At 39.5% G+C, this 12,907-nt stretch overlaps 1 protein-coding gene across 1 annotated transcript in view; it reads left to right on the plus strand.

Annotated features, from left to right (window-relative positions):
- LOC109035579 (uncharacterized) overlaps positions 1 to 12,907 on the plus strand; it is a 30,672-nt gene that overhangs the window by 12,427 nt on the left and 5,338 nt on the right. The window contains exon 3 of the mRNA XM_072302619.1: positions 8,798 to 9,433. Within this exon, the coding sequence (XP_072158720.1) occupies positions 9,057 to 9,433 (377 nt within the window). The 5' untranslated portion in view covers positions 8,798 to 9,056. The remainder of the gene's footprint in view (positions 1 to 8,797; positions 9,434 to 12,907) is intronic.

Raw genomic sequence — 12,907 nt, forward strand, 5'->3', positions numbered from 1 at the left:
ACCATTCCGTCACGTTTCATGCATATGTAGATTCAACATATAGCTGTACCTTATCAGATTAAAAATACGGAATATCTGCCAGTTGTTTCAGAAACATGTTTTTGAAGGATCTTGGAAACGTTGCTAAATTGTGTCAGAAATATGTCAGGTTTATTTCTCAGAAACTTCGAACTTCCAAGAATTTCTGCAGCAACGTTTTAAATATGTTTTAGAAATGTTTCCAAAATATTTAGTTGATCTCCTTTCCCAACATATCGTACACAAATCTAATATGAATCTGTGCCTGGGTCGTTAAAAAAGAAATTGACACAATTACAAATTTTTTCCGATAGATGTCAATAAAGGTTCACTGATTTTCAAATTGTGGCAGAAATGTTCCGAAAATATGTTTCAATCATAGGCTTACCTGTGGCAATGGTTTTGAAATGTTTTTGAAACCTTTCTGATATAGTTTATTGAACGGACTGCAATATATTGACAACACATAGCTGACACAATTCTTACACACTTTTCGGGTGGGTTATTTATGCCTTTTTGAAATAAGTTTGAAACGTTTCCAACTTATTTTTAAAAAAGTTTGAATGACCGCAATTAGAAACATTTTCGATTTGTTTTCAATACGTTTCAAAGACACGGCCAACTTGCCCATTTCATGTATTCGTATTGAAAATTTGTTGGAAACATATGTCAATGACTGATCCGAGATTGACGTAATTTGAAACATTTTAAAAACATTCCATTGTGTAACTGTGCTATTAGGGGTTTTGGACGGGAAACTCGAATTTCTGGTCAAATTTTGAAAATTTGAAAATCCAAGATGGCGGATGTGGCCTAAAATGCTATCTCGGGCTGCTCGACCTATCGTGGTGAATCTTGGTTGCATAGGGGGTATTTTTGGCCGGGAAACTCAAATTCCTAGCCGCGAGTTTCGAAAAATTGAAATTTTTCAAATTTTGACATTGAGCTTGTTCAGTTATTTTTTATTTTTGCGTTTTTTGAAGTATTTACTACGCATAAGCTACAATAATTTTCTTCGATATTTTTCGCATTTCAATCCACGAAAAACAAGTTTGAGGTTGCGTCTTCTGAGCTCCCCTTTAAACGTGTGTCCGAGGAATGAAAGATCCCCCAGGGGATACTTACTCAAGTAAGGTCATTTTCGGCCACATCCACCATCTTGGATTTTCGAATTTTCAAAATTCGATCAGAAATTCGAGTTTCCCATCCAAAAATACTACCTGGTACCAAGATTCACCGCGATAGATGGAGCACGAGCCGGGATAGCATTTTAGGCCACATCCGCCATCTTGGATTTTTGAATTTTCAAAATTTGACCAGAAATTCGAGTTTCCCGTCGAAAAATACCCCCGGATACCAAAAATCAGCAAGATCCATCGAACAGGAGCCGAGATAGCATTTTAGGCCACACCCGCCATCTTGGATTTCTGAATTTTCAAAATTTGACCAGAAATTCGAGTTTCCCGTCAAAAAATACCCCCGGATACCAAAAATCAGCAAGATCCATCGAACAGGAGCCGAGATAGCATTATAGGCCACATCCTTAATCTTGGATTTTCGAATTTTCAAAATTTCACGATTCACGGGTTTGTTGACCTATTCAAGGGTTATCGATCAATTCACGGATTTTTTGAACGAATCACGGGGTTGTCAATCGATTCACGGATTTGCGGATCGATTCGCTGGTTTTTGATCGATTCACGGTCGTCAATCGAATCAGTGCCGATCAAATCACGTCAATCGGTTCATGTTCTAACTTTTCGATCGATTCATGTCGGTCATGTCGGAATCATAACAACGGTTTTTCAATGATTTGTCGATCGAGTCGGTGTCGATCGATTCATGCTTTCATTTTTTGATCGATTCATGTCAATCAAATCTATAAACCCTCCCGTCCAAATTGCATGTTAATATTTGCCACCATTCTCGAAATATTAGCAAGTCGGTAGGTATCCATATTTTTGGCACACCCTGTTTTTTGTAGAATATCTTTCCGCAGGGACAATGCACCTCCCCCCTTCCTCGTATGATGGAAGGAAGCGGTGTTTTCTCTGTTGGGGTTAACCCTCCAGTTTGTAATAGTGACACCAGGGTCGTCTCCCCTATGCAGTTAGTGCTAAAACTATCTATAGTTCCTAATTGCAAAATGAGCTTCCCCGGATTCTTCATTTTGCAATAAGGAACTATAGCCTTTTTTTGTAATTATTGGCAACAGTGTGATGTTTTTGACGAATCTGTCAACACAGGGTGTTAAAGGAACTCCATAGCTATAAAATGAACCATCAAACCGCAACATTGATCGTTTTGATGAAAAACGCCAATGGTTTTTGCAAAAGTTGCTCTCCTGAAAACCTACCGTTCTGCCTATAGTTCCGAATTGCAAAATGCTATCCAGTTTTCCCTATTTTCTTCCATGCCATGTTTTCTGACTTCAGACTTTTGATCCCTTTTGTTTTGTTTTCACTAAACAATAGCCAAGTCCCAAGTCGCAAAGATAAAGTCTTATCTTCACACTTAAAGAATACCATGAATCAATAATCACACAATACGTTGTGACAATTTTATTTTCAAATTTGCGACTTGATATCTCAATGAAAAATAATGAATATTATTTGATTTCTTATTTCATTCGCATCAAGATAACAGATCTTTTTACTCATTAAATCAAGACTTATTTTTCTCTTAATTTCTCATCAAATTATTTTCAGCCGCATTCAGACGTGTGCCGATGCGATGCTCAAGTTAGTGTTTTCGTCTAAATTCTTACCTTCGTTTTTTGGTCAGGATTGAAATGAAAAACGTGATGAACAAATAAAAAAACAAGAAATGAGAATCCCACAGGACGTCGATTTTTTTATTGAGGAGGAGGGGAGAGAATACCCCCAACGAAATGTTAGTGACAGTTCAGAGAAACAAATTTCACTCCGCTTAATGAGAATAAACCCCTCAAATTTAATTATTTTTTCTGAGATGATTATGACATTATGTGGCTCTCTCAGAGCCGACCTCTGGAGGCTCCTTGCGGGGATTGTTTCCACGGTGTCTGATTTCAAACGCCATGTCCTCGACCTTGTCTTGAATATCAAGTGCAGTGCAGTGCATTAAATTGTAACTAGAGGAGTTGATATTTTAACGCCTCTCAAGTATACGTTCGCTATCCACGACAGAAGGTGCTGAATACCTTCAACTTTAACATATTCTAAGAAAAAGTATTTTTCTACGCACCTACGTGTTTGATTGCTAAGAATTGTCGTTTGTACAGTCGAATTTGGACATCTATCTTGCATTTGTGTTAAATTTTATCCGGAGGACAAGATCGCTCCTATCTAAAAATCATGCCAGAGTCGAAAATAGTATTTGGCGTAATTTTACACAATGTAAATGATAAAATTACTAAACAAACACTAAGAATTTTGTTTTGTTAACTTTAAAAAAGGGTAAACGCACTAAGGAGAATAAGAATAAGAAGCATAAAGCTTGATTCTCACTTTTATGTATCTAAGGTTTTAATCTTCCGGCAATCGATCATTATTCAGGATCTTGACTAACAAATCGCTCTCATAGCGCTTCTGTGCGCTCTGCGACACCCAACCGCCACTAATAGCGATCCTGCCAGAGCTCCTCCAGTGGATCGCATCTCCTCATTTCCTGCCTTATTCCCTCAATCCACGATTTGGCAGGGCATAGAACGCTTTCTGTCAGGAGGGGCCCAATCCAGAACCTTCAAATCCCAAAACCTATTCAAGATCCTACCTGATTGAAAAGATGATATTGAAGATTCATGCTTTAACAGATTTGTGGTTTTCTCTTCTAAGCACGTGCCTTTAAAAATACAGCCTTTGGCAAGGAAAATCCTTGAACGATACAAGTAGGTAGATTTTGATCGTCATGAAATGAAAAGAAAGTAATAGCTCAGTGTGTCTTGGCGTGTCAAAGCGAGGGTATGTATTGCGCTCGCGTATACCGTATAAAGTGACCAGATGTCGAAAAGATCAAATGGACGAATAGTTGACATGCAGTCACGTGCTGCCGACCACAATAAACGCGTTTGAAAACCGTGCGTTGAATTTCATTTAATCAATTATGAATGGGTATGTTTGGAGTTCGAACACCGCCGCGCATTCCGTTGTAATTTTTCGCGCGGCAAGAACAATAACACGTCCTCTCGTTGCCACATTTATTCTTAATAATTCGTATTATTCGTGCACATAATAATTATATTAATTTTGTAACATTCTAAAATAATTCCTTTTGTAATTAGCAACAAACGCCTTTGTTTATCGAGTTTATTGATGGCATGTTCTCATGACCGTCGTGTCACTTAAAATGATCGATTTGGTATGAGTGGCGTGTTATTTTGTGATATCAACACAATCATTAGTATTCTCACTGAATAAAGGGCTGCCCTCTTCGTTCTTTGACTCCTAATTATTACTGTCTTTAGCAAATGTGTGAATTATTGGTTTTACATGACTTGAGTGGTACTCGAGCATTGACCTATGGAAATAAGACGATTAAGAGCCTAACCTTTGGTGTGACTCCTACTTTTGAAAGGAATATTAGAAAAAAATGAGGATAAAAATTGGAATCAGCCGGGTGAATATGAGAGAAAAAAGAATGTGTTAGAACTTTATATTTCGATTTCCGAATGCTTTAATTCACGCGCCGTTTAGACTTTTTAACCATTTCGGATATCTATATTTGTGATACCTCACGGGGAAATAGGATCTCAGGCGGTAACTTCGCAAGAATTCAGGAGCAAGTTATCGATACTAGAGCATAAAAGAGTGTGTTAGAGACAGTTTGGGACAAAAACCGACCAAAAATTTCGAACGAAACCTTAACTTAACTCGATAAAACTCAGTGAACTAAAAATTGGACCTCCTTGGACATATCTCAACATCATTTCACCTGGACGTGCATATTTTTAGAAGCAACATTTGAAGGGCTCGGAAGACAAGGCGCATGAGTGCAGTTTTTGAAAAAATTGAGATATTAATAATTTTAAGTAAAACTACTCTGGATGCTTATTCAGTGAAAAATTCGCTCCCAAATTTCAATGTTTAAGCGGCAATAATTAAGTCGGTTTGAGCTTTCTTCCGTCATAAGGATTCATGTAATTTCGAAACTTCAAACACGTATTTCTCAAAATAGCAAAAACTGCACTCATGCCTCTTGTCCTTCAAATCCCTCATTTAAAGTTTGAGAAAAAAATAGGGAAATTGCTCTATGAGAATGCGTGTGTACAAAGAAACTTAAGAGCACAAAATACTGAAAGCTGGAAGAGAGACAGAGACCTAGCTGAAGGCTATGATTCAGAACTAAACGGGAATTTCCACTTGACGGAGACAACGTCGGGTCAAGAAACGAGAGGTCATGAACAGGGGAGTTGCGATTTATTAGCCGTGGCGCGCGGAGCACCGGACTTTCGACGTTCAACGTTCAAATCGAACAAATAGTAATTGGATTTATTTCCTGCAATGAGAGGACAATCGGAATGCCTTCACCGTATCGTATTAGAGCTCTAATACAGGCAGAAATGCACGGTAACATAGTGACCCACAAAACAACAGTCAAGTCGGAAAATTAATCTAGAGTATCTATATAGCCTCTCAACACCTGGAGATTTCACAATTTTTACAGTGCTTCAGTCCTGAGCTAATTTTCACTTTTTGCACTTTTATTTTCCACGCAGGGTTAAAAATCGAATCAAAATTAATCTCCCTTTTGCAGCGTAAAATAGATTATTAGAGCTTGCTTTTTAAGTTATTCAATGGTGTCAGTGCAGCGCTCTGGGCATCCGGCGACTAAAATTAGAAATTTTAAAGGCACCTAACAGCCACTCTTCCGTTTCGCATTTTACCGACTTTTTAGTGTATTTTCTAGAGGCAAACATACCATTATGATCTTCCCTAATACGAGATCCAAGTCAGAACCTCCAACAGAGTGCCAATTCATGACTGTACACTGGAAAAAAAAAAAAAAAAAAAAACACATTGGACCTAGAGTCTAGACTCTTAAAAACATAGACAAGAAAAAATACTCTTGATTCAATCGGATTTTTGCTTAGATCAAGAACCAAGCCTTTTAATTTGAGCGGATTTTCTTTTGATTTAAGTAAAAATCTGATTGAATCAGGAGTATTTTTTCTTGTCAATGTTTTCAAGAGTCTGGACTCTAGATCCAATGTGTTTTTTTTTCCAGTGTATAGATTGCAAATATGAACCGTTCAGATTATTTTCCCCACGATTCTTAAGTATATGGTATCTTTTTTTTCTTCTTCTTCTTTTTTTACTGCTTGCTCATTATCAAATATGTGTGACTCGTGACACACAATATCGGCATCTTGTAATTTATTTATTTATTACGCACATCTATTTATTGAAAGACTCCAACTGCATAGCTAGTTTCTAAAGGAAATTTACTGCATTCACAGTTATTTTCCAGACATTGGAACTGATGTCTAAACGCATATTAAGTCAGTCAATAGCATAGATTACCGGTTTCCGTGTGTAATTCCCTGATATTCTACGACGATCAATGGAGCAATTTCAAATAATGAAGTCGCTCAATTTTATAAATGGTCACATTATGCAAAAAACCTGGTAATTACCTACTGACTTCCAATTTTCGTCTGACCATTTTGACATTTATTCGTGGCGGTGAAAACGCTCGACTTAATTTTAATAGGCCCATGAACGTCACTGAACTTTTACTTGATGACAGCGTGTACTTTAAAGCGTTTCTAAAATGTGCGAATCTCTCTCTGGATGGTTCTAAGTTTTGTATAAATCGACCTTAAAGTTACATTAAAATAAAATCAATGTCACTAGCAGAATAATCGATCAGTCCAACGCTGATGATATACAACCATTCTAAACTTGTAGCTTACTCATTAGATACACATTATGAATGAGAAAATATGAGATGGAGGGTTGCATCAATGCAGCATAGTCGCATTGATGCATTATTAAAAAAAATAAAATTGTAAGTGGTGTTTCATCCGCTTTCAACTCACATTGCACGGTTGAGTCATAATGTTTGACATTGATTTGCGCGACTCAACAAACTCTAGTCCAAGTTATGTTTCCTACAGTTTTTCTTAGGATCGAAATCTCAAAGTTCTGGACGACCTCCCCCTCTACTTAAAAATTACCTAACGCCTGATAGAACCGCTTTTCCTCTAAGTATTCCCATTATGTTTTTTGACTAATTTGTTCAAAAATCTATTTCTTCTCAAATATTTTTGCTTTGTTTAACTTGGAGCCATTTTATATCGCCATTTTTTCTCTTTTATTTGGAAACGCATCAAACGTTGATATTTAGCCCCTCTCCCAAATACATTCGGTAATAGTTTAACGCGTCCCTCTTCTCTTAACATGGTCAGTCCTACCAAATATTAATAATCGGCAATTACAACAGTATTGACCTCAAAACAGATCGCATTTGGTGAAAAGGAATCATCGTGATTAGGCACATGCAGTGTTTTCAAAATCGTGCAACTTCTATTTTTTCTTTTAAACATACTAAATATACGTACAGTATACAGGTACTGAAATTTACACAATTATTTTCCTTTAAAATTAACAATTTTTGGGAATTTTTTTTAGATAATTATGAATGAGCAACATTTTAACAACACTGTAATTGCGCTGGTTCATTTTTGCTAAATACAATCCACTCCTCTCCCGCACGGAGACAAAAACCCTTGCAAATATTACCAAAAAAAAAATTAAATAAAAAAAAATAAATAAAAGAAATAAACCATTGAATCAGCACATTGAGAGGTTGGTGGGAGGGCATCAACCTCTTCGACTCTAAGTTTTGTGTTTCCGTTACGAGAAAACCCCTTCATGTTTTTTGGTATGTATGTCGCAGGCAAATAGTCAAATCAGGCATTTTGTAAAATGCCTAGGCAAATAGTTAAATATTCTTATTCAGACTGAAATTCTGATTATTTTGCTGACTATAGACGAAACAATTCCCTGATCATGTGGAAAAGAATTCCCTACGAAAACTTGCTCCATAGATCATAAATATGTTTTTTCTAGTCATTTAATGCGAATGTATCTCAAAACATGCAGCATCTCGTAAAATAAGAAGTGTTCACAATTAAGACGGATGAAGAATTATGAGGAGCATTTTTGAACAGGAAATAAAATGACAGTTTGTACTTTGACGGATTTTTTGTCTCGAAATATTGAAAATTAGAGAGGTCTATGTGAAAACTTAAAAAACCTCGTAAACGCTGAAAATTTAAGTATCTGCCTAGACATTTGATAAAATGCCTAATTTGACTATTTGCCTACGACATGAGCACGTTCAAAACCAGCCTCTGAAAGCACTTGTGAAAATCGTCAGTTTTCAGGTAGCTGGTATCGTTCCTCAGTCTTCACACTGTTATTCTAGGGACTAAGCGCTGCCATTTCCCGGAATTAACTCCGAAATTCGGAACTTTTCAAGTATTCGAAACTTTTCCCGGAATCTTCTGAATCCCCGGAATTTTCAGCTATTTTCAGAATTTCCTCGAAATGTGCAGTTTTTCGCTAGTTTAACAATTTATTCGATCAAATTTAGGGACTTTTTGATCAAATTTGACGATCTTCGGAACTAAATCCAGGCGTATTTCGGAATTTTCCCCCGGAATTTTCGTTGGAACTTCGGCAAATCGGAAATCGGAAACATTTCGGAATCAATCGATAGAATAAAATGGCAGCACTGCTAAAGGTGATAAACGAGCGTTTTAGTTAATGAAACCGGGGGATTTGTATGATTTCAGACGGAGGCGCAAGCGGAGCTTTGATCGAGGAGCCGAGAGTTGGGAGCCGGAGCGGCGCACCGAGTCCTCACTTCCGTTATCCTTGGAATATGTGAACAGCAGTCCATTGCTCACCGCTCAACTCATCGGGCGTCTCGTTAATTGCCCACCGTCATTGCCACCGCCACCACTGCCGCCGCCGCCGCCGCAGTCGCCAGGCCCAGCCGTCAACTCGGAGCGCCTCCCGTTCCGCGCGCCGCAACCCGCAACGCCCTCGAAAATGGGGCTCAGGCTCGCATTCCTCCTCGGCCTGGCCGCCCTGCTCCGCGCCGAGCTGGCCGAGGAACCCACCTGTCCCGAGGAAGACGACTGCGACTGTCATTACTTCAGGATCAATTGGGTTACCGACTGCTCGGAGAGTAACCTAACCTACATCCCGCACGATGGGCTCGATTTGAGGGTCTACGAGCTCAACATGAACGGCAACGGGCTCAGGGATGTTGATCCCTTCCCGGAGGGCATCAAGCTTCGATCCCTCAAGTTGGCTGACAACCTCTTGACGCATATCAAGAAGGACACCTTTGCCGGGCTCCAATATCTCGTCGATATCGACCTTTCCGGCAACAACATCCACACCATCGACCCGGAGGCTTTCAAGTGAGTATCATCACTTACTATTCAAAACCCGCCGGTACTGTTGTCCTAAGAACGCCGTATGAAACTTCAGGCGTTGCCAGATTTCCTTCACTGAAAACCGAATCAACTGGAAAAATTTTGAATATTTTTTTCCCCGATTTTTCAGATAATTTTGATCGCAATTTGATCCAACGTATCTGAAAATTTCACGGAAAAATATGCGCAACTTTTCTCAAAAATACATGTTTTATCGGGAGAAATTTGGCAACTCTCGAATGATCATACGGCGTTTTTCCTTAGCACGGCAGAGTAGGTCAGTTGCACTGGTCACAGGATCGTGATTTGATGGTTGGAGCTTATAGATGAGTAAAAACTAATACGATCTGTCCTAACGCCAAGTTTTTACGTTTGGTATAGACGGGGATATGGCTCATCGAAAAAAATGGCGTATAACGGTGTTCACCCCTAAAGTGCATACTTATGTGTTTGAAATTTGGTTGTGGTTGAGATGTTTCACCACCTCGGTTTTGCCCATTTTTCACGTCAAGCAATCTCTGCAATGAGTGTATCGCTGATTGATGCCATTAAGGTGGAAGAAACCATGGTATGCACCACCGTTGTGGATGACATCATACGCTTTGTTTTTCAATGCGCGATAGCTCCGCCAATATTAGACATACAAATTCAGCACTTGCACAGGTCTTGTTCTTATTTTGATGCTATTTTATAAGCTTACACCATCAAAACACAACTTTTCAATTAGCTCATTTGACGAATTGTACATAATATCCTTGCCCATTACTATATGGAATTTCATAACGTGCTTCTCTTTATATCTCTGAACCTTACTCACGGAGGCATCGGTGAAAGTCAAATAGATTTTCCGAAAAATGCTTCTTATGTAGGTACTCCAGCATAACGTCGCTCCTCTAACGAAAGGGCGTATCTCCGTTTCCATGTGAGCCCTGCTCTTCATATGATACCATGCTTTCCGGGGCTCATAATAGAAAAATAAAAATAGAAATCCGGAAATAGAAATACACCCTTACGTTAGAGAAGCGACCATAAATTGACGGAGAAACTCCCAAACCACAAAGCTCGGTTTGCGACGTTGCAGACTTCCTGATACATTTTATTTTACAAAAGAAAAACTACTTGTACTACAAGTCAATTCTTTTAAACTTCTGTGATTTTCCTTCTTCGTGGGAAAAAAATTCTTTGAAACCTTCAAAAAATGACGTCGAATTGTTCTCCTTCACGACAATAAAAAAAGGGCGGGGATTTTAAAACACCGTAAACGAGATACTTTCGTGGTTTTGGAGTTTCATCAACGCAGTGCGCAGAGACACACAATTTCACCGATGATTTTTCTATTTTAAAACCAAAATTTTGCATTCGAACGATTTTTCGTCTCACCAAGTTAACGTCTTTCCCGCTTTACCTGATGGGACGCTACCGCTACCGCAGAGGCTAACCGCTTGTTTCTGACTATAGGACTCGCGCTAAAGTGCGGCAGAGATAATACTGCTGAGGAAGAACGCCGTATGAACATCCGAGAGTTGCCAAATTTCCGTCACTAAAATGTTTATTTTTGGGAAAAATTATAAATATTTTTCCCCGAAATTTTCAGAGACTGGTTGAAATCGAGAACAAAATTATCCAAAAAATTGAAGGGAAACTGCATGATATCACCGGGAAAGTCGTGTTTTATCAAAAGAAATTTGGCAACGCCTAAAAGTTCATACGGCGTTGTTCCTTAGCACGGCAGAATACCGAGGTTCGGCATGGAAACTGAAGCAGGGAACGCGGTAACCGCAGCGCATTGCAAAGCTCGCCGAGTATGCTGCGAGTTTAATTAAGATGATAGTTTGTCTTCGAGGCGTAACTTGCTGATACTGCGGGCCCCCCGGGCCCCCGGCCCGGGGGACGGGGGGGGGGGGGGCGCTCACTCCTCGCGGGACGTTCCCTAGTCCTCGTCTCATCGCGTATTCTCTATTCAGTTCCATCTCCGTCCTCATTGTCGCTATACATCCACTCCATCTCTGTCGCACCGATCGCAGGTGCTTGAGATTCCCGACTCGCCCACTTCGTTCGGATAATATTTGCCTCTCATTTACCGTCCGAATCAGCAAACATTTGTCACCTGCCTCCTTGTCGAACTTGAGAGACTCCATCGACGGTCGCGCTGGAATTCGGGGATTCCGCCGTTGTTTCGGCAATAATGGCTCCGGAATATTCAGACTTCTCGTTCTCTTACCTATTATGTAGTCATGTCGAATGATAGCGAGATAACGCACGGGGAAGAAATGCCTAGATTCGTAGATGCTTGCACCACTTCATGGTGGATTAAGTTTCGGCGCACGGCCTTTTGGATGCAGTGCGATCGAATTTCAAAGATCGTCTAGAGAATTATTCTGGAAGAGTTGAAATGTTGCTCTCTAGATCAATCATTAAGTATCGTTACAAAAATCGTCTCAAACCAACTTAATATAAGGTCAAAATAACGTTTCTGATAAAATATTCCCTGGTTAAAATTGGCAGTAGAATCTGTGTTCCAAAATACCATAGACCTAAAGCCGGCTGTAAGATTTCCAATAGCTTCTATGGCCGGATGCACAATTTCTTATAGCCTTTTTTAGCCGATGTCGATGAAGCAACAGCCAGGCGATAAAGTGTATGCTAAATGTTACTAATAACGGATACAAGGATTTATTGAGTTTTTGGACTGCCGCTCTATTTTTAGGTCGTAGTATCTTTATTTATTTTGCGCGGAAAGCTGCGTACTTTTGAAGGATGCCTGTCATTCCTAATATGTTGGAGCGCCTTCAATTTCGTATGATACTGTGCAATTCCTCTGGTGTGAAATAGTTGCTTCAAGCGCCGTGGCACGCTGCGGCGCGGCGGGCGGGTAGCCAGCGCGAAAAGCGCATTAGCGCCTACAAACCTAACAGGGATACTTCAAGCATTGCGCAATGCGTGAAGTATCCCTGTTAGGTTTGTAGGCGCTAGTGCGCGCTTAACTCTGGCAGCACGCCGCGCGCCGCTCCGCTCTGTGTTAGGCTCCAATATATAATCTCGCGGAGTCAGCGTTTTTCAACCCATGATTTTAAAATGTTTGCACATCCTGTATGGATTATTCTCATTTTAATTGATGAAAAAAAAAAAAAAAAAAAAATATATGTATTAAAGGAAAATATAATGTGTGTTTTGTAAAAATTATGGTGGTTCCATATCAAACTTAATGATTTCCAAAGCGCACGATTTTCTACACAATTTCTTATAGCCTTATATAGCCGATGGCGATAAAGTGTAAAGCCCGGCGATAGGAGCTATAGCCCGGCTGTATACTTTTTTTATCGCTTTGTATAGCCCGGCTGTATGATTTGCTCCGCTTTCTACAGCCAGCTATATGATTTTCTATTGCCTTCTTTAGCCGGCTATAAGAATTCCTATGGTATTTTGAAACGCAGCTCCTATCGCAAATTTTTACCAGGG

This window comes from Bemisia tabaci, chromosome 1 (genome assembly GCF_918797505.1).
Source record: "Bemisia tabaci chromosome 1, PGI_BMITA_v3".
Taxonomy (NCBI): Eukaryota; Metazoa; Arthropoda; class Insecta; order Hemiptera; family Aleyrodidae; genus Bemisia; species Bemisia tabaci.